Raw genomic sequence first — 26,230 nt, forward strand, 5'->3', positions numbered from 1 at the left:
GGGAGGGGGTTTCTGAGGGGGTCCTGGAGTACCTGCTGCCAGCCCCTGTGGGTTTGTGTGGGGCTGGGGAAGCTGCAGGAGAGCACTGCTGTCCCATGTGCCTGCGGTGGGTGTGATGCTTCTGTCCATGACGTCTGAGGGGTCTCACAGAGCTCAGATGTGCAGGAAGCACCTCTTGCAAGGGGCATTGTGGAGAGATGGAGCAGGTTGGGCAGTGGGACCCTCTGCCACTGCCTGGGAGGGAGCACAGCCTCAGATGGGTATGCTGGACATGTGACAAGCGGAGCCCTCGACAGGCACGGAGAAGTTCAGGCCCCGAGTCGGAAAGCTGACCTAATTTCCACTTTTTGCATCTTCTGTCGGATTCTCTTCTCCCCTTTCTCCTACATTAGTTACCTCTGTTTGGTTTTTTTCACTCTGCCCTTTCTCACTTGCTGCTTGAACTCACCCAGTTGCATTGGGAGATGCATTTTCTATTGGCACAATCATTCCAGGCAGTCGTTAATGTACCAACAAGGATACCATTGTAATCGGAGGATTTATTACTGCTGCTGTGAAACAACTGCCATGCTGTCTCACTTAACTCTTCAGCTCCCCTCCTGTCTTCTGCCAGCAGCTCAATCAGTAGCAAAGTGCCCTTTTAAAAGAGGTGCAGGCATGCAACCTGGGGATGGGTTATTTTATTCTGTTTTTTCCTGCTCTTACCATATGAGGCTGCAGTGATATGAGTGAGAGCGAGTTCAGTGCTTCACTATCCATTTCTGGATTGAGTTGCAACTGAAAGTGACTTTGTTAAACTTCTCATTTAAAATAAGGTCTAAATATTTCCATAAAGATGAAAAGTATATTTTGACTGCTTTTCTTTAGGCCACAGCAGTCGTGCAGCCTAAAGAATCTTGCAGGACCTTGAAAGGAATTTTAGAGAAGTATATGACTTCTTTTTTAGTTTAGTTAAACAATTGCCAGTATTTTATCTACCTTTAACTGTCCTTATTCTTCAGTGCAGAAGGGGCTTTGCTGAAGGAAAGTAATCCCCAACCAACCAGACTATTAATACTTATTTTTCCCTGTGGTAGCCAGAGCCTGTGGCTATATGTTGGTAGGCAAGGAAGAGAAGAGTGAAGGTTCTGCACAGAGACCCTGCACCCTCAGTCACAGTGAAAATACCTCTTGGGGTGGTAGGTTTTACTTCTCAAATTCTGATCCTCAGGTAGGACCTTGGGCAGTGGAGGGAACTTAGAAGCAGCAACAACAGAAACGCAGCTTTCCTCTGCCTGCAGCCACCTGAGAGTTTCTAGCTGGCACTTAAAAATAAAACAAGCTGAAGAGATGCTACCAGTGGCATGATCAGCTCAGATTTTTTTTTCCCCCTTGCAAAGGTGACATTGAGGGTCTTCATCAGTTCTGCAGCGTGCCAGGGTGTGTGTTTGCTCCCTGCTGAAGGCACTGCACGTGCCCCTGACTGACAGAGAGGAGTGCCTGCTGCAGCAGCAGGTATGGATCAGCATGTACAGCTAATTGCCAGGCAGGAGGGCTCCAGAGGATCACACTGCTAATCTAGACACTGCTCCTGCCTTAGCAGCACCCCCTCCCTCCCACTGCACGCCTGCACACGTACCTGGATCCTGGATGGAATAGGAATCAATAGGGCTGTGGGGGAGGGATGTGAGGAATGTGGATCCCTGAGAGCTGCCAGGGAGAAAACAGGGCCCTTCAGCTGCTCCTGTGTCTGTGGTGGCAGACCCTCCCTCCTTCCCTGGGGTGGCATGGGTGGTCACAGAAGGGTTAGCAGATTTTGCAGAGTCTAATAACAAAGTGCTGTGTTCCTGTTCCTCATATTCTCACCCTCATTGCCATTCAGGTGCCTCCCAGTGCTCACCTCTGGCTTCACCAGGGTAGCTCTGGATTGCTTGAGCATCTTGTTTCTGTCTTGCACGCACAGCTGGAGGGCTGTGGAAGGTTTGTTGGTGCTGAGCTGTGATCCCTATGGGGCACAAGATGTTGTGGGGCAGATGGAAACATCTTTTGCACTAATTCCCTGCAAAATCCAGGGTGTATTTCTTTGCCAGAAACAGCTTCTTAGGGGTGGGGAATACATGTATTTGTTCTTCCTAAATAGCTCACACCTGATACTTGGTAAGCTTAGCTCTGTCCAGGTGGCATGAAGCAGGCAGCTGGGGGCACAGGGTGGCACCATAGAGTGTCTCTAAAGTTTATCAGTGGGTAAAAACTATAAGGGAATCCAAGGGAAGAAGAGCTTTCTGGGTTTTGCTTGTTCTGCAGTGGCCCTGAGATGGTCCAGCTGTACTGGGTAGCCTATCTAAGTTGTTTTACCCCTGAAGTGTAAGGGTGCTGTGGTGCTAAGTGATTTTCACAGCATTGTTTCCCCAGCCTCTGGCTCCCAGCCTGATGCTCCTCCTGCATCTCTTAGCAAGGAAAAGGAGTCTCAGCCAGGTTTGCTGCCTTGCCTGGGAGTAGAGAAAACACTGGTAGATCTCTGCTTTGTGTTGGCTCATAAAAGCTTTCACAACCTATCCTTTGGAGATGTTTGGGGTTTTGGAGACCCAAGGATGAACCAGAGCCAGCCTGGGGAAAATTGAGACACCTGGATCATCCTTGTGTGTGTGGGCAGAGTTCAGCATGGCACTGGGAGCTGCTGGAAGCCTGGAGCCTGTCCTGGGGCTTGGAGAAAAGTGTGTTGAGGTGTGCACACCTGGGAACTCCAGTCTCTGCTCCCTTCCTGTTTTCTGGGAGATTGTAAGCCAGCTCCTTGTCCTGAAATTAGCCATAATTAGCTGACTGAGTTCTCGTTGATGGTGTGTTACTGAGGTGTGTGCATTTGAGGTGGGTTTGCCTGGAGCTGGGTGTGCAGGCTGCCTGAGGAGGGCTGCCCTGGCCAGTGGGGAGCAGTTCTGAGCTCCTCCTCCTGGGACTCTCCCTGCCTGAGTCCCTGACACCCTCTAGTGGAAATATTTATATTTAGTATTTCAGGAGCTTTCAAAAGGTGGTGGTGGTTGTGAGCACCCTGTGCTCAGCAGCCCATCCAGCACCCACTGCAGTGACCTGTGGCCTGGGGACTCATAGGAAATGCTGTATTCCCTGCTCTTAAGTGTTGTAAGTACAAGCTCAAAGCTGTCAGCTGTGACTTGGTGAGGGATGACAGCACAGTGGATTTGCTGCCAGGAATTGCTTTTCAGTCACTCCTCTCCTTGTCCAGCTGCTTGCTGCCAAACCTAACCCTGATGCTGGAGAGAAGGGAGTTCTACTGACACTTGCAGAGAGTCATGACAGCTGCAGGGATGGACTTGTGTTTGGGAACAAGGAGGAAGCAAGGCTGGATGCTGGGGGAAGTGCAGAGAAGGCTGCCTGGATGGCACATTGAGAGGAGAAGAGAGGAGAAACAGGCAGGAGCTGGGTGAGAAAGAAAGAAGGAGCAAAAGGATGTGTCCTGCAGCATCCCACTTGGCTCTGATTCAGGTGTGGCTCTGCTCCCTTTGATACAGGAGGTGACTCTCATCTAAGCTTGTCCTTGCTTTCTAGTGGAGCTCAGCTTGCAGAGTGTCCCCAGAAGCCCTGGTGCTTCCTGTGGCAGGTGGCTGCAGGATGAGTGTGGGTGGCTGGCGGCTCCCAGGTGAGCTCTGTGCTGAGACTCACTCGTGTCCTGATTTGCAAAATGATGTCTGTGCCACCTGAGCAGGGTGACTGGCTTGGGAGTAGCTTCTCTTCCAAGAATGCACATCCTGCATGCTCTGTCCTGCCCTGGTGAGCACCTTCCTGGTGTTCCCTTTTTTCTCTGTGACTTGCTGCCCTAGTCTGCTCCAGCCTGATGGGCTAAGCCATGCCTGTAGCTCTCTAGTCACATGGAGGCACAGAATGGGTGAGATTGGTAGGGACCACTGAAGGTTACCTAGTGCAATCTCCCTGCCTGAGCATCGTGCCCCAAAGCACATTACTCAGGATTGTGTTCAGAGGCTTTTGAGTATCTTCAGAGAAGGAGCCTGCACAGCCTCTCTGGGCAGCCTGTTTCAGTGCTCTTGTCATCCTCACAGAAATGAAGTGTTTCCTCATGTTTCTCTCCTCCTACTGCTCAGCACCACCTTGACCCCTGCCCTTCAGACACTTGCATACATTGATGAGGTCCCCTCTCAGTTACCCCTTGTTGGTGCAGGCCAGTGGGGTCTGTCCCTTGGGAATTGCATTTTCTCTTCTCCTGCCAACTTCCCCCCTCACTGAATGCAGCACCGAGGCACATCTTACAGTGTAAATAAAACAGCTGTTTGTGCATCACTGGCCAAGAATGAGAGTGATGGTGTGAAGCACAGAGCCTCTCCCCTGTCCCAGCCACCTCAGGGCTCTGCCTTGTTCCTCCCTGATCATCTGATCCTTGGAAAACTGGGCTTTCATTTATCAAACAAGTGTCAAGTCCTCCTGGTTAGAAATGTGGCAGTGACTGAATATCTGTCCCTGCCATGCTGAAGTAAGACAACAGCCTGAAGGCTGTGTGTGACCCAAAAGGTCTTACCAGTTCCTCTAACCAGGAGGATCCTGGTTGGCTTTTTTAAGTAAAGTAGCAGGAGGAGTGCAGCATAGTGTGTCAGGTGTTACAGGTGTCAGGTGTTAAATTACAGCGTTAACCACACGCTGACACCTCCTGACTTTTCTCCAGGAGTGCACTTCGCAAAAACTTGCCTATGTGGGATAAAGGATGCTAACCCTCCAGCTGGGTTATGACCTGGAAATCTGAAGTCATGGTTCCAGCTGGAAAAATGATGTCTGTGCTAGCCTCCAAGCTGCTCAGGGAATGGTGTGGCAAGTGCTTACCTGACACCCAGCCTTCAGACAGGCTTCCCATTGTATTACTCCTGGGAAGTAGGCAGCTCCACGTCTGGCAGGCCAAGTGCCTGTCCCCTCTTGGAGCATGACCTGGCTTGTCCTGCAAAGCCAGACAGGCTCCTGGGGTCAGCAGCTCCCTGTGCTTACCCAGAGAGCAGCTGTGCTGCTGAGCAGGGCTGGGGGGCACACAGGGAACTGGTGGGGTACGCAGGGCTCTCAGACCAGAGGAGAGAGGACAGGCACATTTCCTTCACAAGTACCTGCTTTCACCCCTTGAGCTGTTGCACGGAGGCTCTGAATTCAAAGCATCTCCTCAGGAAAGTCACTCCAGCAAGATGATGATGAGGCTTAATTTATTTAAATAACATAGGAGAAGTTGTACGAGCCCATGGCTGGAGGGCAAAGAGAAAGGAGCTGTGCATGTGTGAAAATTGCTCAGTATGGTTTGAAATGAGAAGTTTAAAGCTTGTGCAGTGAACTGGCAAGGTTAGTTGTTGCTGTCACCACTGTTTGGGAGGCAGGGATAAGGGGAAAGGTGAAGGAAGAAGGATCCTGGCCAGAAAGTATTGCCAGTGAGCAGGGGATGGGGGTTCCAGTGAGAGAGATGAGGGGAAGGGAGGGAGTAGAAGACATGGTGGTGACAGGGACAGAGACAATGACCTGCCATGTGAGCAGCCTTACAAGGTACTTTTCATGGCAGGCAGTGACTTGGGTGGTAAACGGGTAGTAAAAGGAAATGTTCCCATCAGGACTGGATGTGGGAAGATTTCCCTCTCATTTACTCTCAGCTTGTTCCTTTTTTTCTTTGCCCTTTTCTGATTTTGACTTTTCTGCCATAAATAATCCCAGTGGTTGTCTTCACTGCAGCTCATTGCTCTCTGTAACAGTGCCTGAATGAAACAGATGCAGCTTCTGGCAGCTCAGCTAATTTTGTCAAACCATCCAGAGCTGTCAATGAAACCAAACTGAGATATGTTAATTATATTCCACTGGTATGTGGCAAAACCGTGGGCATTAGCAGGCTCACTAACACTGCCTTGCCTGCAGAGCTGGGGAGAAGGTTTACATTCTTCTTTCCACATGATGTTCCTTGAGACAGCAAAGTCTAGAAAGGCTTCTTTATTAAAAAGTCTCATCTTCTGGTGTTAAAGCCTCTCTCTAAATCTAAGCAAGGTCGGAGGGCTGCAGTTTTTGGTTTTCATCCTGATTTTAGCAGCTATACTTCCTTTCCTCTAGTTAATCAAGTGGAAAAGTAGCCAGCAATTTTACTACCAAGTGCCTTGAGGTGGCTGTGTCCTGGGAGTGAGCTCTGGTCAGGATGCAATTGTATTGCTGCCCTTACAGGAGCCAGTTTCCTCTGAATGCAGAAGCCACTTTCTTTGGCCTGAGGGGGTCATTAAAAGAGGAAACAATATAAACTATGGAGAAGGAAATTGGATCTCCTGACTTTTTTATAAGGGAAGATTAAAGGAACTGAGTATGTTTGGCTTGGTCCCACCAGTGACTGAGGAGGGGTGAAGACCATGCCAGGGCTGAGGAGTGGCTGAAGGATGTGGGCAAGAGGGGGGTCACAGAACGTGCTGGGGGGGCACATGATGGAGGAGAGGCTCCTTGTGACAAAATGCCTTGATGGGAAATGGATGCAATAAACTGTGCTGCTCTGCAGCCTGGTGGAAAACCTTGTTCAGTTGCTGGGGCCCACTGAGCAGGAATTTAAGCATCACACTTGGAGTTTGTGCTTCAGATCATGGTCTTTCCCAGCCAAGGACTTTGGGGACAGTTTTCTTCTTCTTAGGAGCGAAACATGAGTTAACACAGCCTTGCTAATACTTAGTGTTTAATTGCAACTGTGAAAAGAAACTTCTCCCCCAGCTCTCTCAAGGTGTTTGGCCTTTGCCCTGAGCATTTTGGTGTTGCTAACTCTGGGCTGTTTGTGTCCTGCTCTGCTGCAGTGATCCCGGACTCGCTGCGGGTGACAGCGATCCCGCAGACGCTGAACAAAGTGGAGCACGACTCCCTGGAGCTGAAGTGCGAGGTGTCCAAGAGCACAGCCCAGCACAGCCACGTCTCCATCGCGTGGTACCGGCAGCGCGGCAGCGAGGCGCCCGTGGAGATCATCTCCCTCAGCCGCGACTTCGTGCTGCGGGCCGGCAGCGCCTACGCCCAGCGACAGGCCACAGGGGACGTGCGCTTGGACAAAGTTGGGGAGACCACCTCCAAGCTCACCATCTACAACCTGCACCCCTCAGACCAGGGCGAGTTTTACTGCGAGGCAGCGGAGTGGATCCAAGACCCGGACGATTCTTGGTACGCCATGACCCGCAAGCGCTCCCAGGGCGCCATCGTCAACGTGCAAGCCACCGGTCAGTGTCTCCTCTGCCTCTTCTCCCTGGGCTGGGCAGTGGGAGGAGATGGAAAATGGGGCTGGGGTTTGGCTCCCTGCTTTGCCATGTGCCCCACATGGGGGGCTGCTGGCAGGGTGAAACAGGGCAAAGGAGGGCCCAGGCACTGCCTGCAGCCAAGGGAAGTGCCAGCAAAGGGCAGCAAGGGAGCTTGGGTGACACCTGTCTCCTGATGTGGTCAAGGATCTGGGGCTGGCACAGAAGCTAAAACATACTTCTTAAGCACTTGCTGCTAGCACAGACAGTGAGGATTTTGGTAAGTTAGGAGGTAAGAGTGATACAGCAGGGAATAAAACTAAAAATTTCAGCAAGTGCTTTTGTATCTCACAAGGTCCATTTACAAGTCAAAATTCTTCTCCTAGCCCCCAGCACAGGTTCCTGCTAAGGATCTAAAGACCCTGGCTGAGCTCTTTGTTCCTCTGGGATATCCCCAAAAGTTCTGCCTTTTGACTCTGGCTGAGCAGGATGGGAGTATGACTCCAGGTCATATTCCACAGTGGTACTGCGTGCTCCAGAGCTGCTACCTGGAGGACAGGGATGTGACTGAGGAAGCCTTTGCTTGCTCTTTGCTTGATGGGCAAGAAGATGCCTCTCTGGCAGCACAGCCCATCTGGTCTCCCACAGGAAAAACAAGTCCTTAACCTTTTTACCTCTGAATGTGCTTGTCTGAGGGTTATTGGCTATGCAGGGAGTAGCAAGTTGTGAACACCTGACATGAGGTGTGCTGGCTGTCCTGGTGGGCTTTGCCATCCTGACACGACTCTCTCCCCAGACAAGGAGTTCAGCGTGCGGCTGGAGACGGAGAAGCGGATGTACATCGTGGGCGAGCCGGTGGAGTTCCGCTGCATCCTGGAGGCGCAGAACATCCCCGACCGCTACTTCTCCATCTCCTGGGCCTTCAACAGCTCCCTCATCGCCAGCCTGGGGCCCAACGCCGTGCCGGTGCTCAACAACGAGTTTGCTCAGCGCGAGGCCCTGGGCCAGCTCAAGGTGGCCAAAGAAAGTGACAATGTTTTCGTGCTGAAGATCTACCGGCTGCGCCTGGAGGACAGCGGCAAGTACAACTGCCGCGTGACCGAGCGGGAGAAGACCGTGACGGGAGACTTCATCGACAAGGAGAGCAAGAGGCCAAAGAACATCCCCATCACTGTCATGCCACTCAGTAAGTAGGGGCGTGCCCATCCCCTCCTGAGGGCATTGCTGTACTGGGCAGGTAGCTGGGAAAGATGTGATGTGCCCAGACCACAGCAGTACAGGAGAGGGAGGATGAGAGTTCACATGCTGTTCGGGCTTGGAATCCCTACTGGCAAGATGTATTTCTGTTGTTGGGAAGGGGATGAAAAGGAGGGGTGTGTGTCAGGTTCATAGGTGGGGAGGCATGCTCCCACCTTGTAATGACACCAAACTGGCAGTTCCGTTCTTGAGCTGAAGGTACACGTGACAGCCTCTGACTTGCTCCTCACATCTGCTCCTGGCCTTGCTCTGCAGGGAGCTGGGTGCTCTGTAAAGTACTCAGCAGGCATAGTGGGGAGACCAGCTTGGCCTTGCTTTATCCTAGGAGCCGCCAGGTTCCTGCAGGCTGTTATGTGATGGTGATTCAGCTGTCTTGCAAGACAGCTGTACTGGAAGAAACCAGGTGTGCTCCTTGAGCCGCAGTGCTCTTCAGCATGGAGCTCCATCCTGGTCACTGTGTGTCAGCCAGCTCTGGTGAAAACAACTGGAGGCTTGCCTTGAATGTCTTTTATATGTGTGAGATAAACATGGTGAATACAGAAATAACAGGTTGAGAGGAGAGATTCCACTGACTCATTCCTTGTTTTGCTCTCTGAAACTCTGGTGGCCATGGCATGGTGAACCTTGCATGGGTTTCCCAGGCTACCAGTGAAGTGGCAGTGGGCTTGGAACAAGCAGAGGGTAGCTGCAAGAGGATTTTGTGCTTTACTGGCCTCCTATCTCTGAGATTTGTAGGGAAATGCAGCCCTTTCCTCTAGCTTTTTTTTTCCCCTCCTCATTTCTCCAAAAAATTCTATTTCTTTTCTGTCCTACCAATATTTGGTCTCATTTGTTTGGCTTTTAAAATCAGTCTAGCTAGAAATCTTACACTGGACAAATTTCCAAAATGTATTGTTTCTAGACCCAGCCACCTTTCAGACAGATTTGATTCTTGCCTTTGATAAATCACCAGCTGTAGGAACAAACGTGATGATTTTTTTAAGGGTGCTAAGTGTCCATAACTGTGATGGAAGGCAGCAGGAGTAACCAGCACTCAGTATCTCTGAAAAACCCAGCCACAAAGCCTTACACCTCTGGGAAGCTCAAGATACCAGATTTTTTGTTGAACATTACCAAACAGTGATAGCTACCTATAAGTGGGAGTTTTGGGAGAGCTTCTCCCAAAAGTTGTTGGTAGGAATGGATGTGGCAAGATGGTGGTCAGGATGACGTGAATTGAAAAAGCCACAGGGCACTGGAAGCTTTTTTTTTTTGGCAGAGCCAGTTGGCACGCAGTGCATATTGTAGCAACAGAAATTCCCTCAAGTTTTGCCGAGATCCCATCCTGGACCTGTGACCAGAAGACACAGCAATGTCTCCTGAGCCCTAGGCAGAGATTTCTCCCAGCTTTGGCCTACACCTGCCTTGAGTGTGCAAGTCACCAGGAGCAGCTCGCTGCCCACCAGCTGTTTTTGGATGTGGTCACGCGTGAGGTTAAGACATGCCTGGACCCAAACGCGTGGGCAGTCTCCTGCACCTGGTGGAAAGCGTCTCTGGCCAGCAGCGTCCTTCTTGCAGCCCGAGCAGTGGCGAGTGTGTATCATCTCCCCTGTGTGTGTGCGTTTCTCTCCTTAGAGACCAGCATCTCCTTGGAGATAATCAACAACGCCACCAATGTCTTGGAGGGAGAGAGCCTGCGCTTTGGCTGCAACGTGCGCTCGGGCTTGGGGCCCCAGAGCCACCTGTCGGTCGCCTGGCAGCTGGTGGACAAGCTGAACCGGCGCAGCGAAATCGTGCGTCTGGACCGGGAGGGCACCCTGCACCCCGGCCCCGCCTACGCGGAGCGCAGCAGCTACGGGGGCATCCAGGTGGAGCAGGTGCGGCCCGGCTCCTTCACCCTGGAGATCTTCAACAGCGTCAAGGCGGACGAGGGCCACTATGAGTGCCGGGTGGCCGAGTGGACGCGGACGCTGGATGGGGAGTGGCAGATGGTTGGGGAGCGGCACACGAGCACCCCGGTGTCCATCACTGCTCTGGGTGAGTACTTGAGGCGTGGGGGGCCCTGGGGCCACGGTCCCCCATGCGCCTGGCCGTCCCCCAGGAGGTCACCTGCAGATCACTGAGCGTTCTCAGCGCTCCTGCCTGTGCTTGCCAGCAAAATGGAGGCACCCAGCAGCCTGCCCGCAGCTCCTCGTAGGTTGGTGCAAAACGCCTGCATGTGCCCTTGCGTGTGGGGGCAAAGTCTGAGGGGCGGCTGTGGCAGGAGCAGAGCAGGGAATGGCTGAGGAGATGGATAGGGCTTCCAGTGTCCTTCAGAGGAGAGAGGCTGCCAGTGCCACGATGTGTCCTGCCAGTACTGGAGCTGAGTTTTGGTCAGTGCAGTGGTGGTGCTCCAATGGCAGCCCATGGACATTGAAGCCTCCTTGCCTGCCCTGGGTAAAACTTACCACACCAGATCAGGAGTGCAGAATGCTGGGCATCTGTTGGCCCAAAAAGCAGAAATGATGAGCATCTCTTGGCAGAAAGCGCGAGTCAGGAATGGACCTTGCTGTCTCTGCAGGGAGGCACTGAGCTGCTGGCCCAGAACCACCATGTTGCCATGACCAAAGTAAACCAGTACCTGGGATCACTGCAGCTGGTACTCTGCTCTGCCAAGGGGCTCCTCTGTTCCAACACAGTGAAACCACATCAGTTTAGGAGAGGGCGGGTAGGGAGTTTGACAGCGTGCATGGATTGTGAGTTACTTTGGTCCCCTTGGGCTGGTTCCAAAAGGGATCTGCAGAAGGCTGAAGAAGGGATGACTGCTTCTCTGAGGCCACTGATTTTCAGAATGCCAAGGCTAGGACAGTCAGGGAGCTCTATTGAAAGGTTGAGATGGGAATTTTGGCAGGAGGGTGGGGATTGTGTGGCTCTTACTGGTACTCTGAAGTATTAATCTTAAGCTTTGACAAGATGTGTTTGAGACCAGACTTCAAAGTCATATTGTATTCTGATGAAAATCTTGCTTTTTTCCTCCTTTCCTCTCCTTTACTCTTGACCTCCTTTCAGAGGCTGTTTTGTCTGGAGTTAGAAATCTTTTCTGTATAGCTTCCAAAAGCAGGTAGGGATGTTCTTTTGAAAAGAACTAAAGCAAGATTCTCATCTAATTTCAATGGTGTCTTCCTCATGAGGTCAGCAGCATTTGTCCTGCTACAAGTCCCAAGTGTCAGCCCTTCCCTTTACTCTGGCATTTGTAAAAGTCTTGAGATTGAGCACTAAGATTTTAAAATGGGTCACTTCTACTCTTGTTAAAATTAAGGATGCTCAGAAGTGCACAGCAGTTCCAGAAGATGTGATGGAAAGGTTGTTTCATCTCCTCTGCTCCTCAGTCACTGGCTGTTGAGCATATTCTGCCTAGGCTTAAGAAATTCCTAGGTCTCTTTAACTAGCAAAGCTGAAGTACCTCATAAAAATATAGTAGAGAAACTATTGAGTATATTGAGTATTGTTTTGCTGCTGAATCTGGTTGGTTTGTTTTTTTTCTTCAGCTTCATGTTTTTGAAATGTCCTGAGAAACTCAAATTCAGGGTACTAAGAAAAAAGCAAAAGAGGTTTATGGCTTCAGAAACTGCTGTTCTAAAAAAAATGCAGTAAATTTAGTGACACATTTCAAGTTAAGGTCTCATTGTTTGCCAGCCTGCTGGGGTAGGAAACTCTTTAACTGATGATGTTCAAGCCCACAAATCTAACCACAGGGTGGCTCAGAAGCAGCAGCCAGAAGAGAGAGATGTGCTGGCAGAAGAGACCAGATGTTCCTGAACTTCTGAGGCTCTTGAGTGCGTGGCACAGACTTAAGTCCCAGTCTGGCCACAGAAGGAGGGGTTGAGGGAGTGGTGTATTTTTGTAGGGCGGTTTTACAGAAAATCAATCCACTTTTACGCTGTTTGTACCAAGTCCCAAAAGAAGAAGGGCTTTTGTTTGTTAATTTAAGTACCATGACCATGTTGATGGAGTTGAAGACCTGAGAAACACACCTGGCTTCTGCATGACTTCATGAAGCTTCCTTGCCCAGGCCAACTGGAGAGTAAACTTGATGAAGTCACCTGGTGTTGGTGAAATTAAGTTGGCTTTCCAGGGCCTTCTCTGGCTCAGGGTTTCTCTGAGCTGGGCCTGCTAACACACTTACTGGGGCCGGAGGGCTGCTGTGGGGTCTGAAGGTGAGGGCTTGTGTGGGGCTGAGATGCAACAGCTCTGCAGGGGAGGCAGCCTGGGTCTCACACTGCCCTCCTGGGTAATCACTGAACATGCTGTGAGAGGCTTTAATCCCGAAGATTGACCTGTTTTCTCAGTATTTACACGTCCTGGAGCTCTGGCACAGTGACGCTGTGGGGTTGCAGAGGCATTTGCTGGAAGTGAGCAGATTTGGTGGGCTCCATGCTGGGCCTGGTCTGCCTGCAGCAGCAGGGAGCTCCTGGCTCATCTTTTCGAGCCAGTGGCATGCTGAAGCTCCATGCTGATCCAGAAGATATTCCTTTTTTGACTGTGCACTGTCTGGGGTCTCCTCAAGCAGTGGCAGCTCTGCTGAGAGCTGGGGTGGTCAGCACTGCAGGGAGAGGGGGAACTGTCAGCCCATGCGGGGATGCCCCATGGAGCCTCTGAGGAGGGGAGCGCTTCTTGGGGACATTGGCAGAAGAAAACGAAGTCCCTGCTGAGTCTGCTGGCCACACTGAAGTGATTGGAAGAGAAGAAAATGTTTCTCTCTGCAGCTTGGTTCAAATGAGCAGTGGAAATACTCTGCCTGAATATGTATGCCTGACTGGCTAACTGGAAAATGTTACTTTTTAATTACTAATAGACTGTGCTAATTTCAACTCCTCTAAACAAACAGAGTGCTGGGGGTAAACAAGTCAAAGTGTATTGACCAGCTTGCAGAGTGGCAGACACGTGAGAATAACTGCATAAAGCTGTCCTGGAGTTGTGATCTGGAAGAGAGCAAAAGCTGTGCTGTGTGAAGAACAGGAGCAACCAGCTTTTCTTTCAGTTTGCCTCCATCCTGGAGTTTTGTAACCATTGCCACCTCTACAATGCATGTTTTGAAGGCTGCTACATCTTGCTTTCCTCATTCTTCCTCCAGCTGCAGCAGCCAGAAGCAGACCTGGGTTGGGGGACAGGGTGGGACCCCCTGCTCAAGAGGTGGATGTGAATCACAGGGGGCTGCTGCTGAGTTGCTGTTCTGCCAGGTGCTCTCCCTTGCCATTGTGCTGCTGTATTTCCATACAGGGTTTTGGCAGCCTGCAGAGGCTGTGTCTCAGGGGAGCTCACTCCTCTGGGCAGAAATCGAGGGCAATCCTGCTGTGGCTGCAGTCCGTGCTCACTCAGGCCGTCACTGCTGCTCAGGCCATCACCACTTACGTGTTTTTGCCTCTGCTTTTCACCTCACTTGGCCATAGCAAATGAGAAGCTGACACAGCTCGAGTGGCTGATCACACCACTGGATGACCACGCTGGCTTTTGCATGCTGACAGCAGGGCCCCCTCGGGCAGGTGTGTCTCAAAGCCCTCTCCTCTCTTCCCACAGAGGCCGGATTTGCCGTCACCGCCATCTCCCGCACCCCGGGCGTGACCTACAATGAGTCCTTCGACCTGCAGTGCATCATCAAGCCCCACTACCCGTCCTGGGTGCCGGTGTCGGTGACGTGGCGCTTCCAGCCGGCGGGCAGCACCGAGTTCCACGACCTGGTCACCTTCACGCGCGACGGCGGGGTCCAGTGGGGCGACAGGGCTGCGGCCTTCCGCACGCGCACCGCCATCGAGAAGGCCGAGTCCAGCAACAACGTGCGCCTGAGCATCAGCAGGGCCAGCGACACCGAGGCCGGCAAGTACCAGTGCGTGGCCGAGCTCTGGAGGAAGAACTACAACAGCAGCTGGACCAGGCTGGCAGACAGGACCTCCAACCTGCTGGAAATCAGGGTCCTGCGGCCAGGTGAGCACCAAGGGGGCGTGGAGGGGGCTGGGGGGGATGGGGTATTCTCTGAGTCTCTGTGGTCAGGATGACCCCGAGATGTGTTAGAGAGTCTCTTTTCCCAGCCCAGCAGCCGAAGAAATCAGGATTCTTCTGTTCTGATTTTCAAGGTTGTTTATTTATCTCTAACATTCTTTCTCCGACCCACCAAGGTTTGTCTGGCAGGTTGGGTTGAGGCACACTGGCCGCTCTCAGAGGTGGTGTTATCTTTTTATACTAAAAACTACGTGTGCGTTATTTACAATAACTTCCCAATACCTATCACCTATGTTAGACAGTGTGTTTCTACTCTAAACCAATCCAAAAGTGCCACCATCACCCTGTAGATGGAGGCTAAGAAGAAGAAAGACAAGAAAGGCAAGCCCAAATCCCTCCATTTTGGCTTCTGAACCCCCATTCTAAAAACTCAAAATTCTACTTTTTCTATCTTGTAACAAGCTATCATTCTACTTAAACTTTCGTGGATTGTGAATCCTCATATAAGGTTCATAATTGTTTTCTCCAATGGCTAAAATCAAAGGCACAGGTGGTTTTGACTCCATGCCAAGGTCTCTGAGCCCCCTGTCAGGGGCTTGAGTCCTCCAGGGCAGCCAGAGGAATTTCCTGGGTTCTGACAGGGTATGTGCTGGTGCTGCAGGGATCTCCTGTTGTATTTGTGGGGTGCCCTGTGGCAGGAAGGAATGATGAATCTGCCTCCATGTTCTTAGAAGGCTAATTTATTATTTTTTGATACTCATTATATTAAAGAATAGTATATTAAACTGTACCAAAGAATACAGAAAGGATACTTACAGAAGGCTAACAAGATAATAATGAAAAACTCATGACTCTTTCCAGAGCCTTGACACAGCTTGACCCTGATTGGCCATTGAGTCAAAACAATTCACATGAAACCAATGAAACAACCACCTGTTGATAATCAATCTCCAAACACATTCCACATGTGAGCACAACACAGGAGAAGCAAATGAGATAAGAATTTGTTTTCCTTTTTCTCTGAGGCTTCTCAGCTTCCCAGGAGCAAATCCTGGGCCAAGGGATTTTTCAGAAAGCAAATATGACTGCCACAGTCTCCCCTGAGTTAGACCTGCTCTTCTGGCAGTGAGTGATGTTTCTCACTTGTAGCTGGCTCAGCTCTTCAGCTGTGATTATGTTGGAGCTCCTTTATCCATCTCTGGGGAAGTGGGTCCTCTCTTTGCCTCTTGTATGCTGTTCCTGGGGTTTTCTTCTGGGAAATGAGGTGGCTGAGCTCAGTCCAGTGAGGAACACTCAGTCTGGAGTGTTCCTGTGAGGCAGAGGTGGTTTTCAGGTTGCCAACTCCATTTATCAGGGCAGACTTGGAAAAGAGAGAAGAATGGGGCAAACAGGATCAAAGAGAGAGATGTGTTCCCATAGGTGGGGTGCTGCAGCTCTGCTCTAATAACTGGGTGCATCTCTCATTCTGCTGGAGGCACCTTCAAAAACAGATGGTGATCAAAGAGCCTAATATTCATCCTCACCAGAAACTGATCCCTTTTGGCTGAAAGCCTCCATGGCCATGGGTGCCCACACAGAGTGTGCAGCAGATTAGCAACAGGCACTCATGGCAGGGGCAGTCAGAAAACCTACAAGGTGCTGTCCCTGTACAGCCACTGGAGTGAGTGAGGGGCCTTCTGTAGGCGTTGTCACTGATATTTTGGTGGTGTCCCTATTGTGCATGAAAGGTGCAAACATACGTGGGTGGCCATGATAGCTGTGGGTTGTTGCTGAGCTGAATGGTGTATTGCTGTCTTGGCCTTAGGGATGGAACTGGTGTTTGGAGTGAGGCTTTTAACACCTTCAAGACTGTTGGCTCAGGTCCTTGCTGCCTGTGAGTTCTCCTTTTGTGTTCCAGTGCAGAAGGACTCCTTCCTAGGGTCTCTGCTGGTTGGGCTTTATGTTTTTCCCATCAGTATCCCTCTTCATAATCCCTCCACCTTCCCCAACCCTGTCTTTAGACAACTCAGGGGATGCTGTGAGCTCGAGCCACCTCATGAGCCCTCCATCATTTTTCTTCCCTCTCTCTCCCTTGCCCTCATCTCCAGGTTAATCTTCTCCATTTATCTTGATTATGCTGCCTTGTAATACATGTTTTACTGCTTGCAAGGTCGAGTTGGTGATGTTCATCATTTTAGCTTACTTCCTTAGGAAGCACTGTTGAATGGATGTGGTCCCTGGAGTAACATGCTTCTTCACAGCCCCATGCATGCATATCTGTGTGTGAGACAGAGAGGGAAAGAGAAATCCTTGATAACAGCTTCAGGAAGAGCCTGTGTGTCACAGCTCAGGGTGGCAGGCAGCTCAGTTAAGCCATGCTCTGGCTGCCTGTTGTTCTTTACTGGAGCAGTAACACTCAAGTGATGTTTTAACAGAAGAAGTTGTCCAGGTCTCCATGGTTTTCACCTCTCCCTGTCTCCCAGCTGCTCAGCAAATGACTGCAAAATAAATCTTAGCTGTCAGTTCAGTGAGCCTTGCATACTATTTGAGGCTTTGTGGCTCACAAGTGGGGATGGAAGAGAAGAGGGACTCTAGAGCTCTCCCAGCACCATGGCTGCACCCTCTGTGTGTTTTGTTACCGTGTCCCAGGCAGCCTCTGGGAGCGGGTGGTTGATGTTCTCCATGAACGAAATGTTGGCAGTCAGACCAGGGACTGCTCTGGTTCTCTCTGGTTTTGCAGGTGGCAGAGGGTTGTATTGTGTCTTTCCTGGGTCTTTGGCTTGCTGATCTCCAGAGAGGATCCAGGATGACATGGGAGACACCTTCCCCAGACACTTCTGAATGGTCCTAGAGCCCTCGCAGTCAAACCTGTGCTGATGAAGTGGGTGCTGGTTTTTAGATAAATATGCAAGGCTTCTCCAAAAAGGGTCATTCAGGACCCCAGAATTACTAAACAGCTGAGAGCGCTGTCTACTTCTGTTCCACTACAGTCACCTTAATCTGAAATAACTTCAGGCTGCTCTTTGGTGTCTCAGTCCTAGCCTTTCCTTTGCCATTAGCCATGTCTGCCTGCCTTGACCCATATGCTTGGGGTGACCTATCTCCACTAAGGGACACCATAAGGAAGGCTTGTCTGGAGGTCTTTTGGCAAATGGAGCCGGCATGTGTTTCTAGACTGTAAGTTAATGTGGGGATTCTAGTTCCTCTCAAACCCCTGTTCCCTGTTTGAGTGACCTTTCTATTTGATAGGTTCCAGGTGCAGACATGGAAATCAGTATACATCAGCCTTTGAAGTGTGTTGAGGAGAGAAAGGTAAATTAGTGGTGGCCTTCTTGCTTTGTGAAATCCAAGAAGAAATGAGCAGTATTTTGAGAGATAAAACATGTAGGTGCTGAAGGAGGGAGCAAGGAAGGCAGGCAATGGCAGCATTAACCCAACTCTGAGTACAAAGTCTGTGGGCACAATTGCACAAATCTCCTGTGTGGCATCTGAGCCAGAGTTGGCTTTTGAGAGTGATGTTCCTGATCCCTTGGGATCTTTTTGTTCTAAAGACTGGCAGTGTGAGGAAATTCCCTATGAAGGGTGCTGGCTGTGTGTGTGAAAGGTTATAGAGAATTTAGTTATCATGTGAGTTGACCAGCAATAGCCCTGGGATCCAAAGCTCCCTTTCCTGGCCTGCTGCTCAGTGTCATGCAAGCCTGCACACCTTGGGTTGAGAGCTCATGTGTGCTTTACAGCGACAGAGACCTGCACTGCTTTAGGGCCACTGCTGAGTTTTAACTTCTGTAAGCTGGGGCAGAATTCCAGGCTGGTGTGGGGGGCTGTTAGACATGGAGACCACACTGGCTAGATACCCTGTGGCTGTTTCATTTCCCTACAATGCAGTGCTCTCCTTTTTACTTCCATCTCTCAAGATGCCTGTTGTTTCTTTCTTGGTGAGCTCTTCTTGCAGCAGAAGGGGAAGAATAATAAAAGTACATCTCAGTTCACACCAGCTGCTTTCCTGAAACCAAAGCTGGCAGGAGACCATGCACAGTAGTGCAGTGTGAACTAGAAGTGAGCCCTGAGTGCAGGAGTAGAGATTTCTTTTGTGTTTGGGGCTCCCTTTCTGCTGTGGTATCTGGTCTGCCTCTGAAAACCTGAGTCTGTCATCCCCAAGGCCCTCATCCCTTTTCCCTGAGGGTTCACCACCATTTTCCCATCTAGAGACATTGCTTTGCCCTTTGCCTTGCCCCTTTCCAGGTTGAGAAGAGCATCCAGCATGCAAGGCTCAGTGTACTGATATTTGAGAGATCCATCAGGATTAGCTGTGTCCTGTCCTTGGAGAGGACATGTGTGGTGGCTCCCTGGCACTTACAGTTTCCTTGGGTTTTAGGGGAAACAGAGGTACCTTTTAGGGGAAGCAGGGGGTTCCTGTTGAATCCAAGTGGCCCTGGAAACATTTGGATTTCAGGCTGAGCTCTCAGTGCTCACTGAGATGCCAGCTGACCTCACTGTTCCCTGCCCCTGTTCTTGCACAGCACAGAGGGGACACAGCACTTGGGCTCTGGGTCCTGCCTGAGGGAGGAAGGTGGCAGATAGCTTCAGACAGGTCAAGGGGAAGACCCAAGGGCTGTCAGGCAGGCTCTGTTCCCGTCTCCTCCTTGGATCTTGCTTCCCCCTGCCAGGTGTCCAGGGATGAGACAGCAGGCACTGTCTGGGAGCAGTGTGTGTCCATGTGGTCTGCAGGACTCAGACAAGGGCAGCAGACAGTGCACAACAGGGGCTGTGCTGCAATCTGGGCAGGCTTGGGTGTCTGCAGAGTGCTCTCTCTTTTGGCAAGGAGGCTTGGGGCAGATTTGTGCTGGTGTATTAAATTGCCATTGTCATTTTGTGTGTTACTGCACTTATCATTCCCCTGCAGCACAAATGAGGGGGTGATTCAGCAAAGTCCTGGGGTCTGAGTGCTGGAGAGTGTGTCTGGCAACAGCAGAATAAGAAAGCAGGGCTTTCACACAACACCCCCACCCTGAGAGCACCTTCTCACCCCTTTCATAGTCTTGCAGCTCCCCACCCCTCCATCCTTGTGTTGTCCCTTGTCCTGTTGCTTCGTGACTAAATCTGGATCGGGCGCTGAGGGAGAAGCTGCAATCGCCTCTATAAATCTGTGCTCTTGCTGCTGGGATTTTGACAGTAATGAACATAGGAGGAGGGATGGCAGGGGATGATAACTGAGCAGACTCCAGGGGTGCTGGGCTCCTCACTGCTTTTTTGCAAGCCAGTCTACAGCAGATTGATTGACCTGGGAGCCGTCGAGCAAGCAAGGCAGTCATGCTCTTCATTAGAGCATTAATTATCTTCCAGAGGCTCTCCAGGGACTGCTTCTTAAAGTTTGGTTTATTAGGAGCTGTCAAGTTGAAACCATCATGGGGTGGGGGGTGGAGGCTTGTCAGGCTGGCCTTGGAAGAGCTGGAGGTGGCTTCTTCTGAACCTCACCTTTAGGAGTGAGGTGAGCCAGAGCTCTGCTCTCCTTGAAGCCCTGCATTCAGGTGGGTGCAGAGCCCTGTGCTACTTTTCTGCTCTCCACAGGAAACCAGAGAGTGGCTGTGCTGGGCTAGCAATGGCCAGAGAAACCTAATGAGTGGAGAATGAAGGACTCTTACTTCTTTTCTTTGTCCAAGCCCATCCATGGCAGCCACAAGGAGACTATTCAGTGTCATGCTCCTCCTTCTCTCTGAAGGCTCAGTGAGCAGCCAAGCAGTGGATGGTTGTGACTGTGCAGGCTTGGGATGCTGGGAAGATGAAGAGAACCGGAAAAGGAGGCTGCTTTATAGCATACTTAATGCTGGGAGAAGAGGACTGATTTTCAAATAATTAGCTACCAAGACATTTGTGGAGTATAGTGAGAAACTTTCCTTAATTCAGGAAATTTCTGTTAATTTCTGTCATATTTCTGTAAATGCCTTTATTTCATCTCATCTTAGTAATTCTTAGTAATTTCAGCGTTTAAGGAATCCTCTCAGGGATGGATGTGAAAGATGCCTTTTTTACTACAGGTGGCCAATGGAATACTGACCAGACTCTTGAGTGGAGGCTCAAACAAGTGTTTTCAAAGGCCACAAAGTCTGTGCTTTAACCTGACACTTTTTGCTTCTGGCAGCATCCAGCAATAAAGTTAAGCAAGCAGAGTTAATGAGCTGGAAACTTCCTTACAGAAGTGAAGTCTGGAAACTGAAGTTTGCTGCTTGCTTGATCCCAGAGTGGTTTTGCTCTGTGGAACAGCACTGCTTCCCTGCTTTACAGTTGCCTGCTCCATCTGGCAGATGGTTGGTCTCCTGCTTGAGTGCTGAAGGAGTTCAGGAAGAGCTCAGAAGAGAGGAGCTCATTCCTCAGCAGCAGTGGCTGTGGCACAGAGCAGCCTCCTCTTCCCTGGGTGCTCAGGACTTGCTCCTTTCCCTTCACTGCCAGTGGGGTAAGACCTGCTGTTCCTCCTCAGAGCTGCTACTCCTTCATTCCAGCACACTGAACGCATGAAATGAAGGGACTCAGTGTTGCATGACCCAGAGCTGTCCCCTTGCATGGACCTGCATTAGTGACCCAGCCTGGAGCCCTTTTTCTTCTGCAGATAGCAGAGCTAGGGTTAATTCTCCTACCTTGTACCCCAGGTAATCTCCTACTCCTGCCCATTTGCCTTGAGGAGCTCTGTTGCCACACTTGCCTGGTCCTCTGGGACAGATTCTCCACTGTCACTTCCTTGGGACAGTTATAGATCCTGGGCCAGCACCTCAGGGTGCTTTTTCTCTACATTTAGCCATCACTCCTTCCTCCAAACATGCCTGTCCTCCTGGGTGTAAGCAGCAGGGGAGGGAGCTCGTGCTGGATGTGCTGCTGCGTCCCTGGTGCTGTATTGGGGATGATGACACTGGCCTTGTGGGGTCAGAGCTGTGATTCACCTCTCCCTGCATTTGTTTTCCTTCTGGGAGTGGTGCTGCTTGGCTCCTCTGCTGCTTACCTCCTTCTGGAAGAGCCAGGTGTGTTGAGCTGATTGCAGCCAGTTATGTTCAAAGTTTCTCTTGGGACTCCAGCCTGGAAAATGCACCCAGGAGCATGACCTGAGAAGTTGAACTTTAAATGGATGAAGCATCTTAGATGCATTACACAAGGGTGAGGAGTGTGGGAATGCATCCTTGCACCTAGTGAGACCTTAACCTGACTCAGCCTGCTCTGTGTGTGCCCACTGATCTTAGTGCAGGCAGTCTTTCTTTTCAGCCTCCTGACAAGGCTGACAGTGCCAGGAGACTTGGGCCATATCCAGGATATGCTGCTCTCTTCAAATTAGCTCTCTCCATGGTTACTTTTTGGATCCAAATTTTTCACTTCCATTTCAGAGTACTCTCTGTTTTCTCTCTTTGATATCTCCTGAGCAGTTTTCCACTCCTGCTTGCAGCGTGGATGTACAAAACCATGTGTCAGCCTGTTTGCAGTCTGTGCACATGCACCTTCTTTGATGTTGTCTTGATCGGCTTCTCTCTCTCCACACCCTTTAGCTTCTCATCGATTCCCTGTTTGCTTTCCTTAGACTAAAACACTCTGCTGTGAGCAGTACTTAGATGGTGTCCAGCTCTAAAGCTTTGTACTCCTCCTGCCCTTGAAGATCTCAAAAGCAGAATCAGCAGGGGCAGCCCTTGAGGGAGAGGGAGGCTGGTGATGAGCAGCTTTGCAGCCAGGTGCTGACCACTCTTGTCCTGTCCCTGTCTCTGCATGGAGCCCCAGCTCTCTGTGAGATGAGTGGCCTTGGGGCCAGCAGGCTCAGTGCTGCAGCAGCACAGTGTTGCTCTTGTGCATTCTCAGCCCTCCAGTCAGAGCAGAGTCCCTCCTCATATGCCCAAGCAGCACCTTTGGCAGTTCATTCCTGTGCATGGCACCTACACCATTTTTTTGTGTTCTGTATCCTGAGGAATGCTGCTCCTGGCATGAGAAGCTGCATGTTCTGACATTGGTCAAAGACTGATTCCTGGGTTCACTGAACCTGAGATCTGCTTCCTTACAGCAAAATGGCTGCAAACATGCTGAACCTGTGGCTCAGGTTCTTTTATTTCAACATATGTATGTATACATAAAAGTTTTCTCTTAAGGCCATCTTACTTTCTTAAATAGGCATTTGGGATGCTGCTAAAGAAAATTACTGTAGTTTTCCTTGTCACAATTAACAGAGAAGCAGGGAGTTCAGATGATGATGGATCTGTAGCCCATTATGCTGAAATATGTCCTTACTCCTTAAGAAGTTCAAAAACACAATTCCTTCAGAAATGACAGATGGCTCATTTCACTTGGTTGTTCTTCCAGCAGTAGTTGTACTCACTAGTTGTGGAAGCAGCAGCATCCATGAGTGTTCAGTTTTGGGGAAATGGTATCTTCAGCTGCAATTAAATGTTGCCATTCCCAGGACTTGGTAATAGTGGCTCCCAGGTAGGAAATAAACTCCTGCAGGTGGAGCTGGCCTGGCACTTTGCTGCACAGAAGGAGCTGATCCTCATGGTGATCCTCATCCCCAGTGTGGGCTGCCGGCTGCATGGTCCTGTCCCATTCCTTGTGCTGGCACAGGTCCTGCTGTGCCACACAGTTCAGTTTAGTACACCTGCAGAAAGCTAGCCCAGTGGAAGGGAACAGTTAAAGGTGAGTGGAGTGAGCTAATGCTTGGATGAATTCAGCTGGGTCCTTCTCAGGGGACTTCTCTTTGCATGGAGAGCAGTACCTGACACTGGTGGGGCTAGTATGGCAGTATCCCAAAGATCTCCTGATCCTGCCTGAGGTCTGTCTGGAGGGCTTGCTCTCTGGGTGGCGAGAAAATGACATATCACACCACCCTAGGCAGCTCATCTCTCTGCCCAGCACTCAGATTTTCAGCAGGAGCTGCTGAAAATGGCCAAGTCAAAGGCAGCGTGTGTGAAAGTCAGCCCTGCACTACAGGGTGCACTTGTGCTCTGAGCGTGCAACTGCACAAAACTGCCAAGTTGTTTTGTGAGGGAAGAAATATCTCAGGAAATCCAGCCTCCAGCATGGCATGGGAGCTGGTGTGTGGTGCTGCTGTGTGTTACAACTTGCTCTTTGGGTGCATTTAATTACTTTTTTTTCCTAATTGACAGAGCACTCCTTTGTTTGAAATCTTTCTGACGAGGAGTTGATTAAATATCTTTGCATGTTATTTTTTTCTTTATCTTCGGTGTAGCTTGGTAGTGAATTTATCTTCCAGTGATCCTATCTCCATATTTTAATTTACAAGTGATCACTGAGCTGTATATTGTTTTCTGACAGCAGGCACAACTCATGCTGGGAATCTTTTATTCCTCCCTCCCCCCTTCTCTCTCGTGCAGAACTTTTATGTGCATTTCAGGTTTTTGCAGGAAAGTTTCTGATTTTAGGTTTATGAGGCCTTTTGCTTTGGGGTACATTTGTTTCTTGCTATTCTTTACACTGACTTGGTTTCTGTTTCTTGGGGAAAGCCTTGTTTCTTCCAGGCCAGTGGTACATCCCAGCTGGTGGTCTCTGCCTTAGCCTTGGCTGGACCTCGGAGGCTGTGAGCTCCCCAGCTTTTTCCATCCTTGCCTTTTCTGTATGTGCTGGCAGATGTATGGCTTCTGGGCTTTAAAAAGCCTTTCTGGGTCACACATGATTCCTCCCCAAGGCCCCACTTGGTTACCTGCTGGTTTGATTGCTGCTCCACAGGCTCCAGCACGGCTGGTAATGCCAGGCTGCTCCCTGGCCAAGCACGTCCTTGTCACTGCCTGCAGTCTTCACATGCAGAGATGCTCCCAGAGTGTTTGGTGGGTCTGCAGTCTGACTGTGCTGCTTTTGGGGAGGGGCAGGGCATGGGGCCACTTGTAGGAACTTTGGGATGATCAGACTTGGGGCTGGAGCTGGTGGGGGTGTGAATGAGCAAGAGGATCCACCCTAAGGTTTGAGGAGAGGTGCCTGTTCTGCTTTGCCACAGCACCCTCTGGCACCATTTTGAGAGCATCAAACTCCATTCCCCAGGCTGCAGTAGCACAGTGTCCTTCAGTCCTGTGCCTGTGCTGGAGGCTGAGTGCTGGGCAGGGCTGTTGGACAGGTGATGGTCAGCACGGACGTGCACAGCTACTTAAATACCCAGCTGGTCTTGCTGCAGCAGCAGCTGCTGTGAGGCTGGGGAGTGTCTGGGCTGCCTGCTGGGCTGTGGACTTCACAGCAACTTGCTGAACATGTTGAAATGCAGGTCACTTGGTAGTGAGAGTCACAGCCTCAGCTCTTTTGTCTGACCACATGGGAGGGGGCTGAAGCTGAGCCTTCCTCAGGAAAGGGTTAACGCTGTCTTTCCTTCCCACAGAGCTGCTCTCCCAGTAATTCAATCATGTCAGCCTGTTTGCAGGCAATAATTCATTGTTATAGGAACACTACAGTAAAGTGACAAGTTAATAATGGCAGTAATAATGGCAGGCAAAGTCTAATGCTATTTCCCTTTCTGCTGCTCCTGTTGCACCAGCAGCCGCCCATGTTGGCTAATGCAATTTGCAACCTCACTAATCCAGTTTCAGGAGGAATTGTGTTCAGTTAAAAGAGAATAGCCAGAGTCGGGAGCTGTGCTGCCATGTTCCTGCCTTCTCTGGGGAGGTTGCCCCAGTGCTGGAAGCCTTTGTCTTTGCTTTGCTGTGATTTCTGTGCTGTGGTTAGGCTTAATGAGCACAGTCCTCCTAGGAGCATCTTGTTTTCTTCCCTTCTGCAAATGCCTTTCTTCTGATGCCTCCTCTCCAAAAGGACTTGCACATCTTTCCCTTTTGAATGTTGGTTTGGTTTCAGCTAACCTAATGAACGTGAGTCACCCAGCTCTCAGCATGCTGAATCAGTAGGCTGGGCGTGTACTTGCTTGACTCTGCTCACTCATTAAAGCAGGAGTCCTTGCAGTGTCTGGGGAGGTGGAGGAGACTCCTCAGCCCTGCTTTGTGGAAGGGAGAAGAGCTGGCAAGGGTCTGAATGTCAGTACATGTCTAAGGCTGTGACAGTAACCTGCACACTGGTCTCTTAAATCCCAGGCAAACATCCTCCTGGAGGAATTCAGGCACTGAGTGTTTTTCAGGCCCTAGTGAGGAAAATGATGAAGCACCTCTGGGATGTGACCACAGGCTGAGGGCATGGCTGAGTTTGTGCCAAAGGCCTGGCCAGTGCCCTTCAGGGCTGTACACTGAGTGTGCTGGGGAGAGAGGGGTTCCTTGTAGGAGTCACCGTGGGGCTGTGCTGCTGGAAAAGAATCTCTCCTGACTGGCCTCCTAAACCCACTGTACGGTGTTAAACCAGGGCTGGGCTCAGGTTGGACTGGCCTCATTTCTGCTCCCCCTGCACACACACCTCAGCACAGTGAAATCTCGGTGGAGGCTTTTAAAATTAGGACATTTCCCCAGAAAACTTTTTGCAACATTTCATCAGTTCTTTCCAAGCAAAAGTGTTCTCTGGAGGAGATCTCCCCAGCGAGCAGCAGCCTCCAAAGTGGGACACTGCCTCCCTGCTGTGGTGACAGGACTTTCTGGGGACTCTCTGGGATGGTGTTGGCCACCCTCCTGCCCTCCTTCTGGCCATCCTCCTTCTGTGCCACAGCTGCTGGTTCATGCAGAGCTGGCTCCTTCCCCAGCGGATGGCCCCCTCCTCCTTTGCTGCAGGGGCAACATTCTGGGGTTTTGTGTGGGGCTGTTTTGAGGAAATGGTATCTTCAGCTGCAATTAAACATTGCTATTCCCAGGACTTGGTAATTGTGGCTCTCAGGTGGGAAGTAAACTGCTGTTGTGTTTTCTTGCTGCCTACAAGGCATAATGATGTAAGGT

General features: G+C 50.6%; 1 protein-coding gene across 2 annotated transcripts in view; it reads left to right on the plus strand.

The window, feature by feature from the left end:
- IGSF3 (immunoglobulin superfamily member 3) overlaps positions 1-26,230 on the plus strand; it is a 93,915-nt gene that overhangs the window by 53,118 nt on the left and 14,567 nt on the right. Inside the window, exons 3-6 of one of the 2 annotated variants that reach the window (XM_066571904.1) lie at positions 6,786-7,196; positions 8,008-8,397; positions 10,083-10,484; positions 14,004-14,408. In XM_066571904.1, coding sequence (XP_066428001.1) covers positions 6,786-7,196; positions 8,008-8,397; positions 10,083-10,484; positions 14,004-14,408 — 1,608 coding nt within the window. The remainder of the gene's footprint in view (positions 1-6,785; positions 7,197-8,007; positions 8,398-10,082; positions 10,485-14,003; positions 14,409-26,230) is intronic. The other variant, XM_066571905.1, reaches the window with a different exon arrangement.

Source organism: Molothrus aeneus, chromosome 2 (genome assembly GCF_037042795.1).
Source record: "Molothrus aeneus isolate 106 chromosome 2, BPBGC_Maene_1.0, whole genome shotgun sequence".
NCBI classification, from domain to species: Eukaryota; Metazoa; Chordata; class Aves; order Passeriformes; family Icteridae; genus Molothrus; species Molothrus aeneus.